General features: G+C 41.9%; 1 protein-coding gene across 1 annotated transcript; it reads right to left on the reverse strand.

Annotated features, from left to right (window-relative positions):
* Positions 1-1,875: 1,875 nt before the first annotated feature.
* LOC145391663 (WD repeat-containing protein 48) lies at positions 1,876-25,185 on the reverse strand. Its single transcript, XM_080266211.1, has 15 exons — positions 25,111-25,185; positions 21,800-21,913; positions 18,295-18,511; positions 16,917-16,966; positions 15,856-16,018; positions 15,227-15,367; positions 14,635-14,789; positions 13,994-14,179; positions 11,679-11,879; positions 11,184-11,291; positions 10,438-10,546; positions 6,263-6,443; positions 5,796-5,990; positions 2,552-2,744; positions 1,876-2,146 (listed from the first exon to the last, which is right to left on the reverse strand). The coding sequence occupies exons 2-15, from the start codon at positions 21,857-21,859 to the stop codon at positions 2,051-2,053; spliced, it is 2,055 nt and encodes a 684-aa protein (XP_080122337.1). The 5' UTR covers positions 21,860-21,913; positions 25,111-25,185; the 3' UTR covers positions 1,876-2,050.
* Between the last annotated feature and the right edge of the window lie 381 nt (positions 25,186-25,566).

The raw sequence follows: 25,566 nt of genomic DNA on the forward strand, positions 1-25,566 counted from the left end.
GTAAAAAGAATATAGTCACACAAACAGTATGTCCTCCCCCCCGTATGCCACACACTGCTATACTGTATTCTCATCACGTTGGAAGTCATTCTTCCACCTCTTCCGAAATGAGTTATTTTATATATTACACTTTACTACTTATCTGCATGCTATTTAATCTTAGTCTTTTTCTTAAACACACAGAAGGCATTATGAAGTATGGTGGAACAATCTGGGACTCTACTACAGCTGTAACAAGATCAACCCAGTTTCCTTACTCACACAGACTGCATAAATATCTTTCATCTTGTATCATTCGATCCCTTATTGCCTCACCCGGAGCATTAGGGACCATGGCTAAGATATTAGTGGTGATGCCAAATCCAGTTTCAATGCCTTAACCCACCCAATCACAAAGCATCAATTGATCACGAATTTTAGTGAATGGTTTCCTGAGTTATTTGAGACCGTATGAATTTATTTTCAGTTGACACTTTATATATTCCTATGTTATTATTATGTATGTTATTTACAGTTAATATTTTCTATACTGCTACAATCAACCAAATATCACAAAAAATTTTATTACTGCATCATTTACAGAAATAAACAGGTTAGGAAGAGATGCAAGTGTGTCCTATGTCCCTTCAGCTTGAGTGTCTATTTTGGCTTATCTTTTCAAACTCCAGACAATTTTATTCAGCTTAGGGGAGATGCTTCAAATGGGAGGGATTAGGTACAGCCTTCATTAACCCCTTCTATGTGATATTTAACTTTCTCGAACTGGAGGGGTTAGATTATCCATTAACCCTTCACTAACCACTCTGAAGTGAGAGGTCTGTCCATTTTTCAAGATGAAGGGGAAGCCTGCCCTTTTTGGATGCGGAGAGGTTAGATATAGCCTTCATTAACCCCTTCACTCTACGAGTTTCTACTTCAAACTAGAGGGGTGGATATTCTTTCAATTACTGTTTCAGTATGTGATTTTTTTCCTCTGTTGACCTGAAAGAGTTACATACAACCTTCATTACCCTTTCAGTCGTAGACATTTATTCCTTTTCAAACTGGAGGGGTCGGGTATAGCCTTGATTAGCCCCTTATATCTGAGAAGGCAGTCCCCTTTCAAACAGCATGGGATAGACAAAGCCTTCAATTTAAATTGTTCATAAAAGCTGCTTCATAAGCTGAACAATATTATCAGCAGGCAGCAATAATAAACTAAAGAAAGATATCGCCAGATTCAAGGGGTTAACCAAGGAGACTAAGGCCAATGTTCTCATCAGTTAAGGAGGCTCCCAAATTCCTTTTTCTTACTAAGTTATTTCTGCAATGATCACTTAATATTATCCTGTATGGTACCACTGCAAGCTTGAAAGCAGTGATAAGAAACAAGGAAGTGGGCATAGAAGTGAAAAAGCTACTACATGACAGTATTGTGATACCAACTCTAATGTATGGAAGTGAAGCTTGGACCTTGTTGGAGGGTCACAAATCAAGAGTGGGAGCAGTGGAAATGAGTTATTTGAGAGAAGCATGTGGAGTCACATGGAGAGACAAACTGACAAATGAGGATGTGAAGGAGCGTTGTGGTGTGGATTTGGATGTGATAGGAAGCGTTAGCAGAAACACACTGAGGTGGTTTGGCCATGTGGAGAGGATGGAGGGTAAGAGATTGAGAAGCAGAGTGTATGTGAATGAGGTGGAGGGGGGGAGAGGGAGGGGGAGGCCAAGGATGAGATGGAGGGATGGAATGGAGAGGTGTATGAGAGATGGGGGTGTAAGCTGGTAGCAGGGTAATGAAATGGCAGGGGACGGGGCGACATGGAGGCGATTTGTTTGTGGCCACCCCTTACGGGATTAAGGCGTCTGGCAATATATATATATATATATATATATATATATATATATATATATATATATACCATACAGGAGAACATCAAGATGCAATAAGCAAAATAAATCAGTAGAGAAGATGTGCTACCAAGCCTCCTAAGCTAATGACAACACAAGCCACTGAGCCATGGGGAATGATTAGCCAAACGTAATGCGTTTTTTTTTTTTTTTTTTTTTTTTACTTAATTGGTCTGTAGAATAAAACGAGGTCTTGGGAGAAGTTGCCCCAGATGAAATGCTGAACTGTTCTTAGGTCCATGTTTGGGTCCAGTACCTGAAATGGAAAGAGGAGGAATTAACGAAGATACTACAATAGATTTATTTAACCTGATGCAATTGGGGCACTTATTCAATCTAATACTAAACTGTGATTCCGTGAAATTCAATATGCCTTGTTTATGATGTTAGGACAAGTCTCCCTGGTAGTAGTGGTAGTTGTTCCCTATGCAGTCTGGCCGAACAGCCCCGAGTTCCTTAGGAAGGCCATGGCTGAGACCGGGCTTTCCCACAGAGCTCTCAAAGAGTGTATGTTGTGTTGTAGGCGTAGGTGATTGTGTGCAATGTAGTCTTCCATAATAGATGGTTTATCTTTATCTGACAGAACTAAGCTATTCCCAAAACATGATCACTGCACTAAGCTGAAGTTTACCAAAGCACATTAAACAAATGACCAACCTACCTTGTCATTGCAAAGTAGCTGCACGCGCTCCTCGGCAATGGATGCAGTGTCAGCCTTGTCATCACTGGCGCGGTCGTTGTTGTTGTTGGTGGTGTTGGTAGAGCCAGCGTCACTGCCCCCACCCAGAACCTTCTCATATACGTGTTCCTGGACTTTGCGTATTTGGATGAAGTCGTTCGCACTCAACCGGTCCCTAGGGTGGTTACAGAGGCTTTTGTCAATATAACAAAGCCTATGCTTAATCATTTCCTAAGGCAACTTTAACTGGTCCCAACATCAACAACATTACTATCAACTTCATCCTGATCCTTTTTCGTTTCGTTTTTAAAGGCTCCAACATGCTTGCATGCGTCGGCCTTGGTCACCTAATGGCGGCCCTCCTTGCTGCACGATCCATTGCACCCTCCCTGTTCAGTCCTTTAACCCTTAGGTCACACTTAATGACCTCGTCCCATGTCTTTCTCGGTCTACCCCTCATAACCTCACCCCCAATATTAACACTTCTCACCTTCCTCACCCAATTATCATCCCCTATCCTCTCCACATGTCCGAACCATCTCAATCTACCTCTCCTCATCACAACACCAATACACTCCAGTCCCATCCTACCTCTCAACTCTTCCATCGTAAACCCGGCCCTCCCGGACCTTGCACGCAGGGATGCACTGCACATCCACCTAATCATTGTCATTTCTGTATGTCTGAGCCGGCGAATATCCTCCTCCTTTACTGCCCAGGTCTTACTACCGTACAGCATTACACTCCTAACACATGCTGCATACAAAGACACCTTAGCACGTAGGGAAAGTCCTCTCAATGTCAGAAGAGACAAGAGCTCCCTGAACTTCTTCCAACCACTTCTCACTCTAGCCACAGAGCTAGCTCCAGCCTCACCTCCAGCACACAACATGTGTCCCAAATAACAAAACTCTTCCATACACTCAAGAGATTCACCAGCAAGTTCAATCCTTTCACAGTCGACAATCTCCACCTGCTCTCCCCAACACGCCATACACATAAAATCAGCATTATCTCGCAGTCTACCTCTGATACCACTACATCTTTTGTGCACCCATTTATCACAAACACCGCACAAGATAGAATTACTTCCCACGCCCTTGTGGCAAACTGCACATGGCCATTCTCCCTCGTCTTTGACAGTACCGCCACCGACTCTAGATATCATCACTTTTGTTTTATCTGCATTTACCCTTACGCTCTTGTGCCCCATACCATCTCTCCACTTTCAAAACCTTTCCTTCGCCTCCCTCTCGTTCTCTGCAATCAACATCAAATCATCAGCATACAACATCTCTCACGGGAGTCCATTTCTAGTCACGTGAGAGGGCTTCAAGTACCATGATAAACAACATGGGACTCAAGACTGACCCCTGATGCACACCAACGTTCACAGAAAACTCATCACGCAAATCTCCATTCATTATTACCTGGGTGCGAGCACCCACATACATAGCCATGACCACCCTAACCAGCCACTCCTCCAAGCCAAGCTTTCTCATTGCCCACTTCACCACCTCTCTAGGGATTCTGTCAAAGGCCTTTTCCAAATCAACAAAAACAAAATACAGATCCCTTCTCCTACCAATAAATTTTTTCTGAAGGTGTTGAACAATGAATATGGCATCAGTGGTACCCCTACGTGGCATAAACCCAAACTGCATCTCATCAATATTCACTCTTTCTCTAATCATACCTTCTACAACTCTTTCCATTACCTTCATTATCTGATCTAAAAGCTTTATACCTCTATAATTTCCTCTTTCCAGGGCATCACCCTTCCGTTTATACACATTTACAGTTACACTCTTCAGCCAATCATCTGGGACAACAGACTCATAAATAATTGTATTTATCAGGTCAGTGACTAACCTCACCCCTATATCTCCTGAGGCCTTCAACATTTCGGCAGTCAACCCAGGCACACCTGCTGCCTTCCCCACCTTCATCCTGCCTATTGCCTCACTCACAGTAGCAGCATCAATCAAAGGCCAAGGGCCAAACACTGGATCTGCTGGCTCCAAACCTTCCCTGTTCCAATCAAACTCCTCATTCAACAACCGGCTATAATGCTCTCTCCATGCATCTTTAATATCCTCACTGTTCACCACTACGCTTCCTTTATCATTTTTCACACACTGCTCACCTATAATATCCCGATTATCCCTCTTCATCTGATCTGCCACCTTAAATATCATATTTTTCCTTTCCCCATGATTTAGATTATCAGGTAAAAGTCTCTGTGACTCAGACTTCGCCCTGTATACCTCTCTTCTAGCCTTACGCTTGGCAGCCAAGTATTCCCCCTTGCTACCACCCTTCTTCCATCACCAGAAAAGCCTTCTTTTATCCTTAACTGCAGCTTCTACACCCTCATCCCACCACCAAGTTACTTTATGTCTTGGTGGTCCTCTTGTCCAGCCGTATATTACATCAGTAACTCTCAAGAGATTGTTCTTGAGGGCTCTGTACTGTTCATTAACGCCTCTGTCTACAGCTCCCTGTACAGCCATCACTCTCCTCATCTCGCTATAGAAGGCATCCCTTACTACTTGGTTTTTCAGCTTCCATATTTTCCTCCTAGGTACATAAGTCCTCTTTTTCATCACTTGTTCTTTACGCACCATAACACATCACAACAGTTTGTGCTGCTGCACACACTCCTCACTTCCTATAACTTTAACATCCCTCAATAGCCTCCTATCAGCCCTCTTAACAAGAAAATAATCTATCTGACTGCTATTTCCCCCAGACTCATACGTAATTAACCTACTCTCTCTTTTCCTAAAGTATGTGTTGCACACAATCATGTCCGTTGCCTCCCCAAACTCGAGTATCCTTTCCCCTTCTGCATTCCTTATACCATACGCACATCCCCTATGTACTCCTTCATAACCTTGTGCTGCTTCACCTACATGACCATTTAAGTCCCCTCCCAAAACCACTATCTCATCATCCCGCATACCACCTACTACACGTATTTAATCATCCCAAAATCTATCTTTCTCTGCTTCATCCAATCCTGCCTGTGGAGCATATGCTGATATAACTGCAGCTATCTTTCTACTGCCTAAGAATCAAGAGGATGGTAACCACACTTCAATGGGGGTAATATGGAATTGACAATTACCCTTATAATTCATGTCATCAAGATTTACACAATTTTTTTCTTCCACTGGCATACACAAGATAACACACAACATAAAATCCTGTTGCACCAACTCACTTTTTCTCCCTCTTGATCCCTGATGAGGCATGGGGCAGGAGGAAAAAGTACACTTTGTTCTTGGGCTTTGGTGATGTCTTGTCCACCACAATGTCCAGGACCCACTGTGGTACTGTCTCGTTCAGCAGGACCCCCTCAGTGTCACCCCCAGCATCCCCACACAACAGTCGGTACAACGTCCGACCCTGAATCTCACTGTTGGGCGATGGACGAAGAAGAGATATTTGTTATTTAGGCTAGAACTTGTAGATGTGTTATTAAAACAGTGAATGAAGGTGTAAGGAATCCTGTAATCACTGAGAGCCATTTACGGAACACATAAAATTGTTTGATGTGATCAGCATACATCTCATGATACAGAATGCAGTCAGCAATAATACTGCATGACAACATGAAAGCATGTGCATGCACTCACTCACACATGCAGATACACGAAACACAAACAAGTACACTCCACAGCCTCCTACCTGATAATGACAGGTGTATGTGGTGGTATGGAGAAGTATTCGTTGCCTGGACGAGGGGTAGTGTGACCGTTGTGATTGGCCAGCCCACCCTCGGCTCCCTCACCACCGTCATTCTCCTCGTATAGGTAGGTTCTTGGCCAATGCTCAAACAGTGCCTTCAACAGCAGCTCCCCATAGTTTACTGTAATGATCAGTAAAGTATAAAAAAAAAAACTCACCATTACTTCAACCCTTATTCCCATATATATGTACAGTATGTATATATATATATACTGTATATATATATATATATATATATATATATATATATATATATATATATATACATCGTTTTTGTTTTTCGTGTTTGCTTTCGAAGGCTCCAACATGCTTGCATGCGTCGGCCTTGGTCACCTAATGGCGGCTTTCCCAGCTGCACGATCCATTGCAGCCTCCCTTTTCAGTCCCTTAACCCTGAGGTCACACTTAACGACCTCATCCCATGTATTTCTCGGTCTACCCCTCACAACCCCACCCCCAATATTAACACCTCTCACCTTCTGCACCCAATTATCATCCCTCATCCTCTCCACATGCCCAAACCATCTCAATCTACCTCTCCCCATCACAACACCAATACACTCCAGTCCCATCCTACCTCTCAACTCTTCCATTGTAAACCCAGCCCCCCCAACCCTTGCACGCAGGGACACACTGCACATCCACCTAATCATTGCCATTTCTGTATGTCTGAGCCTGCGAATATCCTCCTCCTTTACTGCCCAGGTCTCACTACCATACAGCATTGCACTCCTAACACATGCTGCATACAAAGACCCCTTAGCACGTAGAGAAAGTCCTCTCAATGTCAGGAGAGGCAACAGCTCCCTGAACTTCTTCCAACCACTTCTCACCCTAGCCACAGAGCTAGCTCCAGCCCAACCTCCAACATACAACATGTCTCCCAAATAACAAAACTCTTCCACACACTCAAAAGACTCACCAGCAAGATCAGATCTTTCCCAATTGACAATCTCCACCTGCTCTCCCTGACATGCCATACACATAAATCAGCATTATCTCACAGTTTACCTCTGATACCACTACATCTTTTGTGCACCCATTTATCACAAACACTGCACAAGATTGAATTACTTCCCACGCCCTTGTGGCAAACTGCACATGGCCATTCTCCCTCGTCTTTGACAGTATCGCCACCAACCCTAGATACTATCACTTTTGTTTTATCTGCATTTACCCTTACGCTCTTGTGCTCATACCATCTCTCCACTTTCAAAACTTTTCCTTCGCCTCCCTCTCGTTCTCTGCAATCAACACCAAATCATCAGCATACAACATCTCCAACGGGAGTCCGTTTCTGAAGTCATGTGAGAGGGCTTCAAGTACCATGATAAACAACATGGGACTCAAGACTGACCCCTGATGCACACCAATGTTCACAGAAAACTCATCACGCAAATCTCCATTCACTCTTACCTGGGTGCGAGCACCCACATACATAGCCATAACCACCCTAACCAGCCACTTCTCCAAGCCAAGCTGTCTCATTGCCCACTTCACCACCTCTCTAGGGACTCTGTCAAAGGCCTTTTTCAAATCAACAAAAACAAAATACAGATCCCATTCCTTCCCAATATATTTTTCCTGAAGGTGTCGAACAATGAATATGGCATCAGTGGTCCCCCTACGTGGCATAAACCCAAGCTGTATCTCATCAATATTCACTCTTTCTCTAATCATACCTTCTAGAACTCTCTCCATTACCTTCATTATCTGATCTAAAAGCTTCATATATTATATATCATCATCTAAACCTCCTTTCCCACCCTAGGGCAGGGTGAGGAGTAGCAACGTTTAGATGGCTCAAGTTTGCCCACTCCAATGGGCCACACTTCCATTCACTGATCATTCAAGCCCCTGGATTCCTGGCTCTATCCGATACGCCAAAAACTTTCACAACATTCTGTAGCTTCACATAAACTTATCCGAGAGTCAATCTGAACGCTTTCACGTTAAAATGGGGCAACAAATCCCTGACCAAGCACTTCTTCTCACAACATTCATCCAGCCAGCCCGATCTCTTGTCAATCCCCTTGCCTCACCAACTTCCACAGACTTCTCTTCCTCACACACTCATCCACCATATCCCTCCACCTTCTGCTTAACCTACCTTGCCTCCTCCCTCCTTCAAATTTGCTCAGATATATCTTTTTCACCACTCCACTGTTATCCATTCTCTCCACATGACCATACTATCTCAGTAAACTCTCTTCAATTCTGGTGTCCACAGACTTCGTCATTCCACATCTTTCACGAATCATATTATTTCGTATCCTATCCACTCTCTGTACTCCACATACATTCCTCAGCAGTCCCAGCTCCACTGCCCTCACTCTTGACTTCCCATTTTCATGCCACACCATAGTCTCGCATCCATCTGTTAGTGTTGGCACTAACACTCCTCCATATAAGTCTCACACAGCTGCAACACTCAAGCTTCTGTTTCTTATCAAGGCCTTCATACCACCAGCTACCTTCCTTCCTTGTGTCACTCTAGTTTCCATTTCTTTATTTTCCTCTCTTTTCTATCACTGTACCCTGGCATTTGAACTCTCTCACCACTTCCAATCTCTCTCCATTCACTATTATCACACTGGGTCTCTCTCTCTCTCGACTATCATCGCTTTACTCTTTTCTACATTTACCCTCAAGGCACAACGCTCACAGACATCTGCAGAACTCTGCACTGGTCTACCAAGCTCTTGTCTGGTATTTGCAAGTAGCACTGTATCATCACCATACATCAAATTTATAATATTCCATACATCACCATTCATTACCAACGCCATCCCTCTCTCCTTTTCTCGAGTTTTTACTTCTCTCATCGCCTAACCATATACTCGTATATACTGAACAACCATGGGGACATCACACAATCTTGTCGCACAGCAACACTGATCATGAACCATTCACTTAGATGCCCATTTACCCATACACATGACTCACTACCATCATAAAAACTCTTGACGGCAGCTAGCAGCTTACCATCTACACGGAACATGCGCAAAACCTTCCACAATTGTTCTCTTCTGCTTCTGTTGTACTTTCAGAGGGGAAAACAATATAAAGACACACATGCTTTAGGTGTTAAGAGGAATATACTCAAGTATGTCCTTGACATAAATTTAGTGAATCACTAATTACACTTTTAAAAGGACACAACTTTAAAAGGACCATACATAAGAAACAGCTATGTATATAAGACAAAACTAAATTAATTTATGATCCCATTTATACCCTAATATTATTAAAATCATCTGCAGCACTATACAAGTGTCAAGACAGTCTACTTATATCACAAAACATTCATCTTTTATTTTACTTCCTGTTTTATTACACAACTTACTGTTATAAGAGGAGCCCAAAACCAAAGGATTATATTTATATACATCTACCTACCTACCTACAGATCACAGATGCCTAGCTTCCCCTATTCCCCCTCAAACTACCAAACAAAGGGAGGTTACCACACAAATATTTGAAGGCTTTCTTGTCTTCATGCATTTCTTTCATTCTCTCAATTACTCATCTTCTTCCTAATGCTTAACCTATATCTGTAACAGTACACTGTTCATCACTCTTCTGCCATAAATTCTGTACCAGCTCTAAACTGCTTAACAGACTCCAGTGTTGGCTGGAAAATTTTCAAACATGTAATGCACCCAGTGGACATAAGCCCATTACTAACCCTTTGTAGCCTACACTAGTATGTGGCTCCTACACCTACCAAAGTGTACTATAGGGCTTGCTGTTATTATTGCTGTTTCAAAATTATCAGCGAAGAGGGACTACAAACATGACAATAAAAATAACACCATCTAGCCTTCACCTACCAAGGACTATTACAGAACTGCATGTTATCACAGTTGTTAAAAAATTATAATCAAAAGGACACAACAAATGATGCAATCACAAAACATCATTCACACAATTTTGCTGCTACTGTCCTACCTCTGGTATCTAGGACAGGGACCCTATACCTGTACCTAATAAGGGCAACTAAGGGACTGTGTTTCTCTCAAACTTTAAAAACATTATCAGTGGGACTCCACAATTGGGACAAGCACAAAACAACATTGCTCAAGCAACCACGCTCCTAATACCTGTACACTCACTCTTAAGGTCCACACCATCCTGAGTGGGAAAGTCTGCTTCTTTGGCTGAGACCCATGCTGAGAGGCAGTCTACTTCATCACGCTTCTCTGCTAAGTGGATTGTCAGCATCTGTGGAAGGATTGATAGCTTATTTTAGTGTGTGCCACAACACACTTCATGTCTCTTACGCTCAAGACACATGCTGCCCTCACAACACACTTACTCACCTATGCACGTCACTTCTACAACACACTCTGCCTTTACCATAATGCAACCTACCATAACCACTCTGCCTTTACCATAATGCAACCTACCATAACACACTTACCTTGCTCTCACGACACATTCTGTCTTCACACAACAACATAACCTATTTCATGCACCTCACTTTCACAACATACTCTGCCCTCACACAGAAACATGTTTGTCATCTTGTGCATCTCACTCCCATAATCTGATCTCAATCTATTAACACCCCTCTCACCACAATACACTTAACCCATGCACCTTACTCACAACACACACTCATAGTAATAGCACACTTCTTACAAAATGCACCTCACTTCCACAACACACTCTGCCCTCACACAAACGCAAACTTACCTCATACATCTCATTCTCAAAACACTTTGTCCTCACTGTAATACCACCCCTCACACCTCAACACATTCAAAGAAAAAGTACTTGTAACACATTTTAATACTTCAACACACTGTAATCGAAAATGTACCAGAGCAAATTTGTGTATCGATCTTGGTATACTTACACCAGTTTTGAGGTCCACTGTAAACCAACTAGGAACATAGATGTGCTTATTTCTCTTCTCCTTCTCACTCTCAAAGTCAACTTTCCCAAGCTCCTCCACCTTTGTTGCCTGCAGGAAATAAAGAAATTATTGTGTATTAATTAAGAAGTACGGATAAAGTCACCTTCATATCATAGCTACTTCAAATATCATGAAGCAGCTCTTACACATCTATCTATCACCCTATGATAGATTCAGGATTTTCATAAATGCCAGTAACATTCTGTTCACTCTAAACACTGTATCTAGTTAATCAATATAATTTTATCACTTTAATATTAGGACAGAGTTAAGAATTCGAAAAGTTTCTTTTCTGGGTGAATAGGTGTTTACTCTTTAGATTAACTCACATCATCATCATCGAGACCTCCTTTCCCACACAAGAAAGAACAGATAAATAAGGAAACGAAAAAAAAGGGAAAAAGAGCAAGAATCTACAAACTTGCAACCCCATACCTTAAGAATGTCCCAGAGCACAACATTCTCTTCAGTATCCCTGGTGAGGAGATGTCGCTTATCATTGAGGATGGCATACTGGTTGATGGATGGGCCACCACGGATGGTCCAGTCTGGCTGTGTCATCACCGGACGCAGATCACCTGGATCATCATCGTTGTCGCAGTAGTCGTCAACGTGGGACAGGCGGTTGTTTAGTGGCTGCAGAAAATATTGCAAATACAGTAATCCCTTGATTATCCGATGTAACAGAGCCAAAGGCATGTCCAGAAGGTGGATCAGTCCGGGTAATGGGCTTCTCCCCTGGCCCCCCTTCATACATAATGTCGAAAGCCATTGTAAATGGCCACTACAGTACGTCGCACAACACTTGTTCCTGTTGTTTAACACTGTTCATCTGGTTCAGCAGACCTATAAACCTCAGCCAAGCAACTACCATGGTCTAGCATGGAAAATAATACTCCTTTAAGATGCAGGAAGTCGACCATCCACAACAGTCTTACCCAGGACCTCCCGCTTCTTCTCCAGGGTCAGTACTCAGCACTACCCTCTTCCTTTTCCCTGGTGAAGGGGCCATCATCACACACCCTAAGAAGAGGCATGCAAGGAACAGCAAGGTCTGAAGCAGGCGGGGAACAACCACAATTGCCACACAGTGCGCCGCCATAACAACTGTCTGAGAGGAGCTGTTCACTACATGGTCGCCAAGTGGGAACTGGGAACAACCGAAGGGGTCTCTAACAGACACTGGGTGATCTACTGAGCCAGACAGCATGATGCCACCAGGCTATTCCTGCCTGGACGGGCAAAAATGTTCAAGTGGCTGTAATTTCCACCCCGACACAAGCATTTTGTCCAGATAATATGGGAAAATGTACATACAGTATATCTATCCATCCATCCATCATCCAATCCTACGTTGCCCCATGAGAAGCGTAGGAGCCCAGGGCTAGGCAGTTGCTCCTGACATTTAAGATGAAAGTGACCAACCTCACTCATCCCTGAGTGGCATTACGTGAGCAATAAACCCCAACCACCCCTTGGATATAAACCTTCACCGGCCCAATCCGATTGGAGCACAATAATTACCCACTAAACCACCAGGTGCCAAAATTTGGTTATATGGTTACCACCCAGCGTAGTAAATACGGTAGTTTCCTGGTGTACCAATTGGCTTGTAACTCAGTGTAGAGTCACCCATAGGCAGAAGTAAGAGGAAAGAATGAAGGATTGAAAGGCAGAAGAGGGAGTGTAAAGTCACCCATAGGCAGAAGGACGAGGAAAGAATGAAGGATAAAAAGATAGAAGATGAACGAAAAGAAGGATGGAGGAGAGGACAGGGCAGACACCTGAGAGCAGCACTACATTGAGTGAGTGGATGGTGAGCGCCCCCACCTACCACACTAGCCAGCTCACAGTGTCCGAGTAATGGATTTTTCAGAAAATGGATGTGCAGATAATTGAGGGATTATTGTACCAACTACAGTATATTTTTTCTATGAAGAAAAGAAACAGCCCAAGGCACAGTAAAAAAATATCATCTTCAGTCCATGGACTCTATTTTGGAAAAGCCAATTATATTCATACTAGGTAAGATACCTTGAAGTGATATATATACTGTAGTTAAAAATGAGTTACTTGAGAGGAGCATGTGGAGTGACATGGAGGGACAGGTTGACGAATGAAGAAGTGAAGGAACATTGTGGGGTAGATGTGGATGTGGTTGAAAAGATTAGGAGAAATACACTGAGGTGGTTTGGACATGTGGAGAGAATGGAGAATGAAAGACTGACTAAGAAGGTGTATGCAGGTGAGGTGGAGGGAGGGAGAGGGAGGGGTAGACCGAGGATGAGGTGGAGGGATGGAGTTGAGAGGTATATGACGGAGGGGGGGGTGAGTTGGGGGGAGGGGAGTCAAATGGTGGGTGACAGAGTGACTTGGAGGCGTTTTGTCTGCGGCCACCCTTTGCGGGATTAGGGCGTCGGGCTATAGATAGATAGATAGATAGTTAAAAATTTGCACCAACACCTTTAGCCAGAGGATGTATTTCATTTTGGTTACAGTTAAATAATTTTATTTACGATTAAAGAAATGCCTTGGGGTGAAACAGAATATCTGTACAAAAAAATATCATCATCACCTAAAACCCATTTTCCAATTAAGTAATTACAAGGAAATAATACAACTGATAATTGTACAAGCACTATTATCATTAATACTGTTATCACCATCATAATTGCCATTCAACTTCCCTACAAATTCAATGTATCAGTGAAAATATAGTAGCACAAGTTCACCAGAATGCCTTCACTCACCCAACACTTAATGGCTGAGTTTGTCGTAGCAACGTAGAGAGCAGAGTTGTCTGGTGTGAGGAGCATCTTGAGCACTGGCGCCGACTCCTGACACAACAACACATACTTGTCTGGTGCCCGCGTCTCACACTTGTATATCAGCTTGTCGCGGCCTCCAGAGTATATTGACGTGAAAGTTTCATTGGCCTGGTAGAGATGGCAATGATTTATGGGTTTTCAAGAGTTACGAGTACATGACAGAAAAGGAGTACTGTAACTGGTTTAATCTAAAGGTTTCTGTAAGTTAAGAGTTTCCAAAGATCTGTATGGGATAGGGATTACTTTAAGGATTTTTAGGGTTCTAAGCATGCTAGTATAAAGGATTAACTAGTGGTCTACAGGTATGTATGGGCAAACAGTATCTAGAGATTTGTAAGAATTAAGATTATAATGAAGTTAATATTTACTGCTTTGGAGGGGAGAATAAGCAAACTTAAGTTATTACACTGACATGTTTTCATCATCATGTACCTAGGGAAATGGACCACATCAATTCACTAATCACAGGAGCCTGAAATCACAAAACACATGCATTCTTCTTGCAATATCACTACTTCAACTGGCTAAGAACAGATCAACATCTGTCATGTACAGTATTTTACCTGTAGTGCCCAAATGCCCTCCTCATGTACACGTATGGTCTTCACACATCGCTGCTGGCCCAAAGACCACAGCTTGATGGTGCCATCCGAGCTGCCTGAGACCACCTGCGTTCCATCACGGTTCACCAACAAGGCCTTAACATTGTCTGTATGACCTGCACCAAAACATGTTAATGTTAAGTTTGACATGATATTAACTGAGGGATCTGCTGTTAATATATCATATATACATTGTTATCAGATACTGTGCCTAATCCCAGAGTTTCTCCTATGACCATAAGATGCCTGTGGGCTTAGTTGACTCTTTATCAACTCTTTCTAGCCAATTTTTTTTTTTTCTGCAGAACACACTGATACTCTCATGAATGTTTATACATCAACTAGGCAGGGGTTTCATTGCTGTTGTGGCCACAGGCTCATTTGAACATGAACCTGGCAGACTTCAGGCTGAAACTGCTGTCCACCATCCTCCTTTCACAGGATATGGGCAGAGTTAATCTAGCAGCAGAGATGCCCGGTTATATCAGTGCCACCATGTGAACAGGTCCCTACTGAGTACCAACAAGGACTTACTATGGTCCTGTGGCAGTACCTTTTAGTTTCATGAGTTTGTTGCCAGTACGTGGGTCCCACACTCGAAGCTGCTTCTCGGTGCTGCCACTAACAATCACAGTCCCCGGCGCATTCATTGCTAAACTGTAGATTGAATCCTTGTTCCCATTTAATGATGACGCTGCAAACAAGAGGGTGATATTAAAGTCTTCTGATATGGCAGGAACTGGCATGAGGAGAATATTAAAAGTTCCCACTAGTATGACTGCCCATTAGACTACAAAAAGATTCAGAAAATCGTGGAGATAATTTATGAGGATGTTTCAATTGGTTCAAGGATGAAGCAATTAAAATTTGGTGAAAAGACAACAGAACCTGAATTACTGGTAAATACTGGATCACAGCAGAGAACTCCAATTTAAATTTCATCTTTTCTACCTTTCCTCTGTTAGCTAATATCCATATGTTTAGCAAGTTTCTCAATGTAAGGCTGATTCTCTCTAATTTGATGTGCCTGGGAGGAAAGTGACAAGCATGCCCCAAGTACGAAGCAGAAGCTGTAGAACAGTAGGCAAACTTTTGTCCCTGACAGTACATATTCTAGCTATCGTGAGTACCTTCAATCTGTACGACCTGCACACTGGTTCACCGGGCTAGGGAAAAACTCACTGGTGACTGTGTTGTTGCTGGCAGTAAGGGCAGTGAGTGTCTGTACATCCCAGAGAAAGATGGCTTTGTCCAGTCCTGCTGAGGCTACTTGCTCCCGATCCCTTGCATACGCCAGCGCCTTCACATAGTCCTTGTGGGTGCGCAGCGTTGACATACAGAAACCCTAACCACAAAATAGAGAAATTTATCATCAGTCATCATCATCATCAACTGGACCTCTTTTCACACCCATGAATGGTGTGACGTGGGGCCCAGTGGACAAGGAAAATTACTAAAAAACAAAGAAATTTGTCATCAATCACCACCATCATCCAGACCCATTTTCTCAACTAAGTATGGGGTGAGGTAGGATTCAGAGGGAAAAAAAGAAAAGAAAAAAAGGAGAAACTAACCAAAAGACTGGCCAGTTGAACAGGCCACACTCTCACTCACTCAATACTCACGCTATCCATCTACAGCCTGATGCCAATTCCTAAAAGGAGTGGTCATGACAAAATAACCTGAAGGTGTTTCTGTCACTGCCATACTCAGAGGGTGTCAAACCCCCTACTCCCATTCTTTAAGTTCTCTTTTACCACACAGGAAATACAGGGGTAGTATTTTTCTTCCCTACACTATACTCATTTTACTGTAACTTGGCCTAAAACTGCTATTTTTCCACCTTGGGTGCTGACTTGTAGCAACAGGTTACCACTAGAAAAAGACACTAGTAATGAAAAAGTGCTACGGAACAAGATGTAGAGCAAAAGTATCATTGTTTTCTGCCACTAAGGCACATGAAATAAAGCTCCAAATGGACGAAAATCTGGGCCAAGTTAAGGTGGAAAAAGTATACAGGTAGTTAAGGTTGCAATTCAAGGGATGACAACATAATTAAATGGGTGCACAACTGTTTCTCTATTATACTCAAAAATTTAATTACAGCCACAAAATGATTCTTTTTCGATATACAACATACTCAGTGAATAAGGAAGCTATGTCAGGTAATGGATAATACCTGGTAATATATGAGCTTGTTATAAAAGTAAAAAACTACTGCCTTCTCCGAGAATTCAACATACCTTGTGGGCATTCCATACTTTTACTGTGGTGTCGGAACTGGCAGATATTACTGAAAGGAAACAAAGTAAGAGTAAGACAAGGTTAAATAAGAAAAACTCCAAATCTATGTTCCTGAGTATAATCTGCCATAACCTTTTTTGCTTTCATCGAATGAATTTATTCAAGTTATCATTCGTCCTTCACCTTTATCATTCTCTTCCCTTGTCTATCCTCCTCTCTTCCTGTTTCTGCCATCCTTCCCATCACTTCTTGTTACTCCTCTTTTCACTTCAGGTGGCTCTACACTGAGTGACAAGCCTAAAGGTTTCCTGCAACCCAGGAAACCAATTACAACACTGGGTCGTAACCACAGAGCCAACTAACTGGGTGATGTGGAGCCTACTATGGTGACCCTCATCACTGGGTTGAGATGCAAATGTGGCATCCATCTGGGAACCAAACCTCCACACACTTCCCACACACCTAGCCATGACAAACCCCTATTTGCTGCAGGGGAACATTGGTTAACTGCTTGGGACGGCCCTGCACAGACAACTGCTTGCCTATGGTTGCTAGGTCCGCCCAGCACAGACCAAGGTTGCTCAACAACTGGTCGAGCTATCACAAGACAACTTACTTCTGCTGAGGGAAATTCTGGTACAAAGAGGATTTAAATCTATCTCAGTTAACCTTTAGACTGCTCAAATTTCACTCAATAGAAGAGTTTGGCTTTAGTTTAAATAATATACCCAACTGTGACTGGGGCACAAAAATGGGTTAAGCTGTCACTAAGATGATGATGATTTTAACATCCATTAGATTTCACTCAACTTAGGAAGGATCTATTGTGTTGATGGGGAGGGCAAAGCTTGATCCTCCAATTCAAAAGAAATATACAGTAAATCCCTTAGTGACACATGGTTCTCTCCGAGTGAAATAGTATGAGGAAGCAGAGTTTAGGAGGGAGGTAGTATGAGGATGGAAAAATTAAATGAAGGAAGAAGGATAAGGAAAGCCGACTTATGGACGCTGGAGTATAGTGAAGGGAAAGTAAAGTGAAGGTGGGACTGTAAGGAAGAGCTAGGGATGAAGGAAGTACAGTATAAGAAAGGAAGAGTTAAAGACAGAAGGAGTATAAGGAAGGAAGACTTACAGAGAGAAAGAACATGAGGAAGGAACAGTAATGGAATAAAGGACACAGGGAGGGAAACACAGCACAAAGAAATCAAAACTAAAGCTCCATTTCCAGCCACTATTCTTTACATAAATTTCACAGCAATTTATGATTCACTGGGGAGGGATTATGAGGAAGGAACAGCTATGGAGGGGGGCGGGGAACACAGGAAAAACTATGAAAACTACAATTCCTAACCTACGGAAAACCCCAACATAACTCACAATTCTTCCCACCGCAGCAGAGCACAATATCATTGACCCAATCAGTGTGGTGTTCCATAGACTGGATGTAGGGCTCCTTCTGGTTCTTGCAGTTCCAGATGCGAATGATGGAGTCCCGGCCAGCTGAGTACAGTCGCTGCAGGTACGGGTCATACTGCAGCGAGTTGACTGACGACCGGTGTGACTTCTCCACTTCATCACGAATCACAAATGATATCTTGAGGGGGACACAGAACCCAGGAATGAAGAATGGATCACTCACATAAAATCAGACACAAAAGTGGGATAAATTAGACATACTCTAGAAGGGATAAACTAGATATCTATCTATCTATCTATTGCCAGACGCCTCAATCCCGTTTGGGGTGGCCACAAACAAATCGCCTCCACATCGTCCTGTCCCCCGCCATTTCACTGCCCTGCTCCCAACTCACATCCCCCTCTTCTCATATACTAGATATACAAGGATAAATTAGCAATACTGGAGCTATATTAAACATTAAGTTACACATAAAACAGGGATATATTAGACAAGTAATAATCAAAGAATACTATCATCATCTTGACTCATTTTCTCACCCATGGATGGAGTAAAGTAAGATCCAGAAACAAAGAAATTGAACATATGAAACTGAAAGAACTATCATCATCACGATTATCCGTACTCTTTTTCTCAACTAAGGTTGGAGTGAGATAGAATCCAGAAACAAAGACAAAGTACGAAAGTACAAGAACTACCAACAGCACGCCCAAAGAAATAGTCCAGATAATCACTGACACAGGCTATTTTCAAACACAGAGAGTGCTAATTTATCCTCTTCGGTCTCCTTCTTCTTTTCCTTCTTTGGCAATAACTACAGGACTGTGCTAAAGGGTCTCCTCATAGCCATACCAGGATGACTTTCATGATATCACAACATTTCATAATAGTTAATCCTATTAATCTGGAAAAACTGGCCTAATCAGCAATGAAACTAGCAATGGAACTGACTGTGAATCTGATTGAAAAATAAAATCAACATTAACTTCTTATAAAGATGACTTACATACTGAACTCTACTTCTATCATAAACAAATTGCTTGCCAAATTCTTTTACCATCAAATAGTTTGTATATATAAAAAAAAGTAAATACAGTACCTGGCAGCTAATAAAAAGGTTTGCTTATATTGTACACAGTTTTCTGAGGAGTACAGGGTTCCTCAAACTCAATCGTATTTTTAACAATAAGAAGAATAAGATTTTAATCTGGTGAAGTGGGCAATGAGAAAGCTGGTTACAGTGGTTAACGCTATGTATGTGGGTGCTCACACCCAGGTAAAGGTGAATGGAGATCTGAGTGATGAGTTTTCTGTGAATGTTGTTGTGCACCAGGGGTCAGTTTTGAGCCCCTTGTTATTTATCATGGTACTTGAAGCTCTCTCACATGACTTCAGAAATGGACGCCCGCAGATGTTGTATGATGATGATTTGGTGTTAACTGTGGAGAATGAAAGGGAGGCGAAGGAAAGATTTAAGAAGTAGAGAGATGGTATGGGACACAAGGGCTTAAGAGTAACCATCCATTCATCCATCACAGAGTAAATGCAGATAAAATAAAGTGACGGTACCTAGGACTGGTGGCGGTACTGTCAAAGAGGGAGAGTGGCCATGTGCGATTTACCACAAGGGCGTGGGAAGTGAATCCATCTTGTGCAGTGTCTGTGATAAGTGGGTACACAAGAGATGTAGTGGTATTAGAGGTAGACTGCGAAATAATGTTGATTTCATGTGTGCGGTGTGTCGGGAAGGGCAGATGGAGACCGTCAGGTGTGAAAGATCTGATCTTGCTGGTAAGACTCTTGAGTGTCTGGATGAGTTTTGTTATTTGGGAAGCACATTATGTGCTGGTGGTGGGGCTGAAGCTAGCTCTGTGGCTAGAGTGTGGAGTGGTTGGAAGAAGATCTGGGAGCTGTTGCCTCTCCTGACACTGAGAGGGCTCTCCCTCCGTGCTAAAGGATCTTTGTGTGCAGCATGTGTCAGGAGTGTAATGCTGTATGGTACTGAGACTTGGGCAGTAAAGGAAGAGAAAATTTGCAGGTTCAAATGTACAGAAATGAAAATGATTAGTTGGATGTGCAGTGTGTTCCTGAGTGTAAGGCCTGTGGGGCTAGGTTTACGATGGAAGAGCTGAGGGGTAGGATGGGACTGGAGTGTATTGGTGTTGTGATGAGGAGGGGTAGATTCAGATGGTCTGGGCATGTGGAGAGGATGGGGGATGATAAATGGGTGTAGAAAGTGTGAAGTGTTAATGTTAGCAAGAGGATATTCAAAGGATCAAACATACAGAAATGACAATGATTAGGTGATGTGCAGTGCGTCCCTGCGTGCAAGGCCTGGGGGGGCTGGGTTTATGATGGAAGAGTTGAGAGGTAGGATGGGACTGGAATGTATTGGTGTTGTGATGAGGAGAGGTAGATTGAGATCGTTTGGGCATGTGGAGAGGATGGGGGATGATAATTGGGTACAGAGGATGAGAAGTGTTAATACTGGGGGCGGGGTTGCGAGAGGCAGACCGAGAAAGACGTGGGACGAGGTCATTAAATGTGACCTCAGGGTTAAGGGACTGAAGAGGGAGGCTGCCAAAGATCAAGCAGCATGGAGAGCCGTCATTAGGTGACCAAGGCTGACAGATGCAAGCATGTTGGAGCCTACAAAAACGAAACGAAACGTAGTGTTGCAAGAAGTAGACCGAAAAAGACCTGGGAAGAGGTCATTAGGTGTGGCCTCAGGGATATGAGACTGAATAGGGATGCTGCCAGTAATCAAGCAGCATGGACAGCTGCCATTAGGTGACCAAGGCTGACGCAAGCATGTTGTAACCTTCAAAATCAAACAAACAAATGAACGAACCTCCTGTCCTGATTGGGATAATGAAAGTACAGTATACTTAAACAGTACTTAACAGAAACCAGTTTCATTCTCAGGGCAGTATTTTTAGTTGCTTCAGAAACTTTTTTTTCCCAGGTGCTATGTTTTGCTTCTTACATCCTTTTGTCTTCTTATACATTACTAAGGGAGATTATATTGATACTAAAAATAAAAATATTATATTAAAAAAGAAAACTGTTATCATATGTATAACAGATAGCTAAGAAAAATGGTGCTATGGAGCCTCCAATGCCACCTAGAAGACAGCCCTAATTCAGACAAGACTGTGCATATGGATGACAACATATAACTGTGCTGGTGGTTCAATGCTGGATGACAAAATTTCTACACCATATCCATATTCGCTTAACCTTTAATTGCCATCTCAGCCATACTGAATGTTCAACTCCATAAAGAGACTGACACTGGAATATGGTGTCAGATATGAAAAAGTAGTTACTAAAGAAATGATGTACAGCTGTAGTACTGTCGTATTCAGCTACTGGGTTACGGGAAATAAGCTGGGGAAAAAAAGAAAAAAATCTGTGACAAGTTAAGGTGAATAAATGACAGAGGTTTACGGTTGGCTTTCTCACCTGTACTTTCTTCCTGGTGGAGTGGGTGCTATTCTGCCGATGGCCTGCAATCATAGACATGGTGTCGTCTTGGTGGCCTCCTCAGTCATGTGACAGCTGCGCTCATACTTATACCTGGAAGTAACAACACCTGACAATCACCACACTCTTATACCTGCAACTAAAACCACCATTTATGCAGTGGAATGGCCAAAAGAGTTCTCTTTGGGTCACCCAATAATTATGCTTGGCCACCCCTTATCCAACCCATTTTTCAAAGCCTAGCCATGCCCCTGTACTTATAATATTAGGTTAAACCTTGGTAGGATGGCATTTAATTTACACAAATCATAATGGCAACACACTCCAAGTTTTTTTTAAATATAACTCGGACAAAGTATTCTGACATAAACTGCCGAGCAGCAGATTATGGCAGGTCACCTACCAAACCTCCGTCACCAGCATGCCATACTAGACTGCAGAAAGAAGTGTCAGTCCTTGTCTGCAGTCTGGTGTTACCTAGCACTCTGTTAAAATTAGTAGCTACCTGTACATGCACAAACAGACCAATAATTTTCTAAGTTGCTTGACTGTGACAGAAAGCAAGAGAGGGAAAAGTGCTTTGATAAGTCATTACAGTATATGAGAGAGGGGGATGAGAGTTGGGAGCGGGGCAGTAAAATGGTGGGAGACAGGGCGACGTGGAGGCGATTTGTTTGTGGCCACCCCAAACGGGATTGAGGCATCTGGTAATAGATAGATAGACAGATTACAGTACTTTGATTGAAGGCCACAGCCCCTGGTGTTCTGATTTATCAAGTTTATTTATTTATTTATTTGTGTGTGTGTGTGTGTGTGTGTGTGTGTGTGTGTGTGTGTGTGTGTGTGTGTGTGTGTGTGTGTGTGTGTGTGTGTGTGTGTGTGTGTGTGTGTGTGTGTGTGTGCCTGCAACTGAGCACAAAGGCTATGAGAAAAGTGCAGTACCAAGTATCTGGAGTAACAGCAGCACCATCTGGAGTGTCCTGCCATAGTACGTAGTCTTCTACAACAACTTAAACCATCCACTCAAGTTGGAAACCCATGGAACTAAGATTTTTATTATTTTTTCTGAGAGCTACACATCATACAGACAATCCTTTTTTCCCTGTTCTAACTCTCCTCCTGTCTTATCCCTCTTTCCATTTTCTGTCTTACTCCCTTCCATCTCACAAAATAAACAAACACAAGCAACACAAAATCAAATAACCTAAGAATCAGCCAATGCAATGGAAAGATACTTTACTTTCATCCCTTTTCCCAGAAATCCAAACTACCTGCACTGAGTGTTCTTTCTGATCAATCCTGGTGTGCCTTTGGGTATCTGGGCTTTTCTCTGTTTGCAAAGCCTGCAGAGTCTTTACTTTATTTACATAAGAAATACAGTTTGCCAATTTGGTCTGATGATGTATTTTTTAAGTCTGCTTTTGATATTTTCAGATGGTTTTCTTTCAGTTTAGAATAAGATGTCTGGTTACGAAAAGCTTAATTAAGGCTGCATTCAAACTCCACCAGTTCAAAGGGTCTCTCCTAAGCTGAATAAAATAGGATGATAACAGCACAGACTAAAATACCAAATATGTCACTAGACTGAAGGTGTTATGAGTATCGTAACTCACAGGGGATGTCAACTTCCAAGGAATTTTAATTTGTCATCTAATTAAGGTTAATGCCACTGCACCTGCATACCTGAGATTATCCAAGTTCAGTGAATATTATGGGACTGGTGAAAATCTAAGGGGGCTACGATTCCTTAAACAATTTTGCATGATGAAAGAAACATATTCTACAAGTTTCAAGAAGGGATAATCTTGAGGTTATTAATTATCTGAACTTAATCAATTTTATAAACAAACCAAGCCCAATGAACCTAACTCTGAAAACATTTTCAGTTCTTACATTGGCATCCTATTAAATTATTTCAGCAAACTATGACTGCCAAGTGAAGAATCACACCAGTGTAACAATTCATATAATAAACTTCTCAACATCCCTGAAATGGAGCTCTCCTTGATTTTTTACACTTTACCTTCAGAATATCTACAATTTCCATAATATTAATATGTATAATTATTATGCTCCCTACGTGTCAACAAGTGGGGAGTTATTTGAGTAAAACAAATAACTCTAAGTCAAATGGCCACCCCTTATGGGATTATGGCATCTGGCAGTAGATAGATAGGGAGATAGATAGATAGATAATTATTATAAATAGCAGTAACTTAAAGGTACACTTTACTTGAACCAGTAGAAGGACCTTACCAATTCACTTCATATTCATCCAGTTAGTTTTTTGTATTTTTCTGACTATTTTCAGGGTGGTAAATTACCTTCTCCTGCTGAAAAACTTCCCCCTGTTTTTATCAACACGTTCCTTAAGCCATACCGATGATTCTTTGTCTTGCTCAACATACTCAACAGTGGTTTTCATTTCCCAACCTCCCAACTGGATGCTAGGTTAGGTTAGATTGGATTAGGTTAAATCATTAGGTACAGTTCAGCTAGGTTAGGGTACAATTAGTAAACATTTAGGTTAGGACAGTCCCTTCTACCACATCCGCCACTACAGCTAACAAATCAAATGAATTAACACAGCAATACAAAGCTAAAAATAATGGGGAAACAGACTTCGCATGAAAGTTATTTACCACCCAAGAAATAATCAGAAAAATATAACAGACTATCAGGAAGAAAAGCTAATTTGGTAAGATGCTTCTACTGGTTCAAATAAAGTGTACCTTTACCTAAATAGCTATTAAAAATTCTTAATTTCTTACTTGAGTATCATTATTCTTCAGCTTACCGTTAACCTCCCCTTCCACAGATCAACCAAACCCTACCTAATGAAGATCCTATTATTTGCCACTATCATTCAACTTGGATGTCATTTTCTTCATATAATTTCTGTCATTAAACCATTTTCTTCAACGTTGAAGAGAGGTTTCGAACTGGGAGTTAGATACAACCTACACTACGAGTGCTCTCCTTTGATAAATTGGTCTGGGTGGAGCTGGAATAGTGAAATTCTACATAGCTGGGCTGAAGGGGTAAGGCTACACTCCTTAGCTACGTAAAATGGCCTGGAAAATGCAAGAATAAAATACAATATGATGTCCTGGGTCAGAAGAGTTTCATAGGTCAAAATAAGCCACAGATTCTGAACCTCTTCTGCCGGGCTCAAAGGGCTTGACATTTAACATGGCGTCCCTGGTGTTATTTGGCACCATACATGGTTTAATAACACCTGACTACTGTGTGCCATAAACAATAAAACCTTTAACATATCCGTAACTCACCTTCTACTAATGATCAAGTGTAAATAAATCAAGAATTCTGCGAGCTATGTCCTTGTTTGTTTACCATGATAGCCCAAGGCGAAAACAAGTGACGCTGGACTTGCGTAACTAATCACTTATTTTTTTTTCATGAGGTAACATTATATACATAAGTATTATTTCTTCTAGTCTTATTTATTTATCAACTATTAATAACGATTATTTGATAGAAGTGCGTGGTAGGGAAAATCCCTTCTTCCTTTTATTACGGAAATTTCAACATACCGTAGTTTCTTTTATTCCATCATCTCTCATTTCTTTATGCGACGTACTTGTGTTTGTCTATTAGTTTCCTGACGACAAAGCGATTAGCTAACTGTTTACGGATAAAGCCCCTTTTCCATTTAACCTGTCACTATTTGACATGACGCCTGAGCTAAAATGTATATGAACACAAATTTTCCATATTTAAAACTA

This window comes from Coenobita brevimanus, chromosome 19 (assembly GCF_032717465.1).
Source record: "Coenobita brevimanus isolate Jiangsu-jjx chromosome 19, ASM3271746v2, whole genome shotgun sequence".
Classification (NCBI taxonomy): domain Eukaryota; kingdom Metazoa; phylum Arthropoda; class Malacostraca; order Decapoda; family Coenobitidae; genus Coenobita; species Coenobita brevimanus.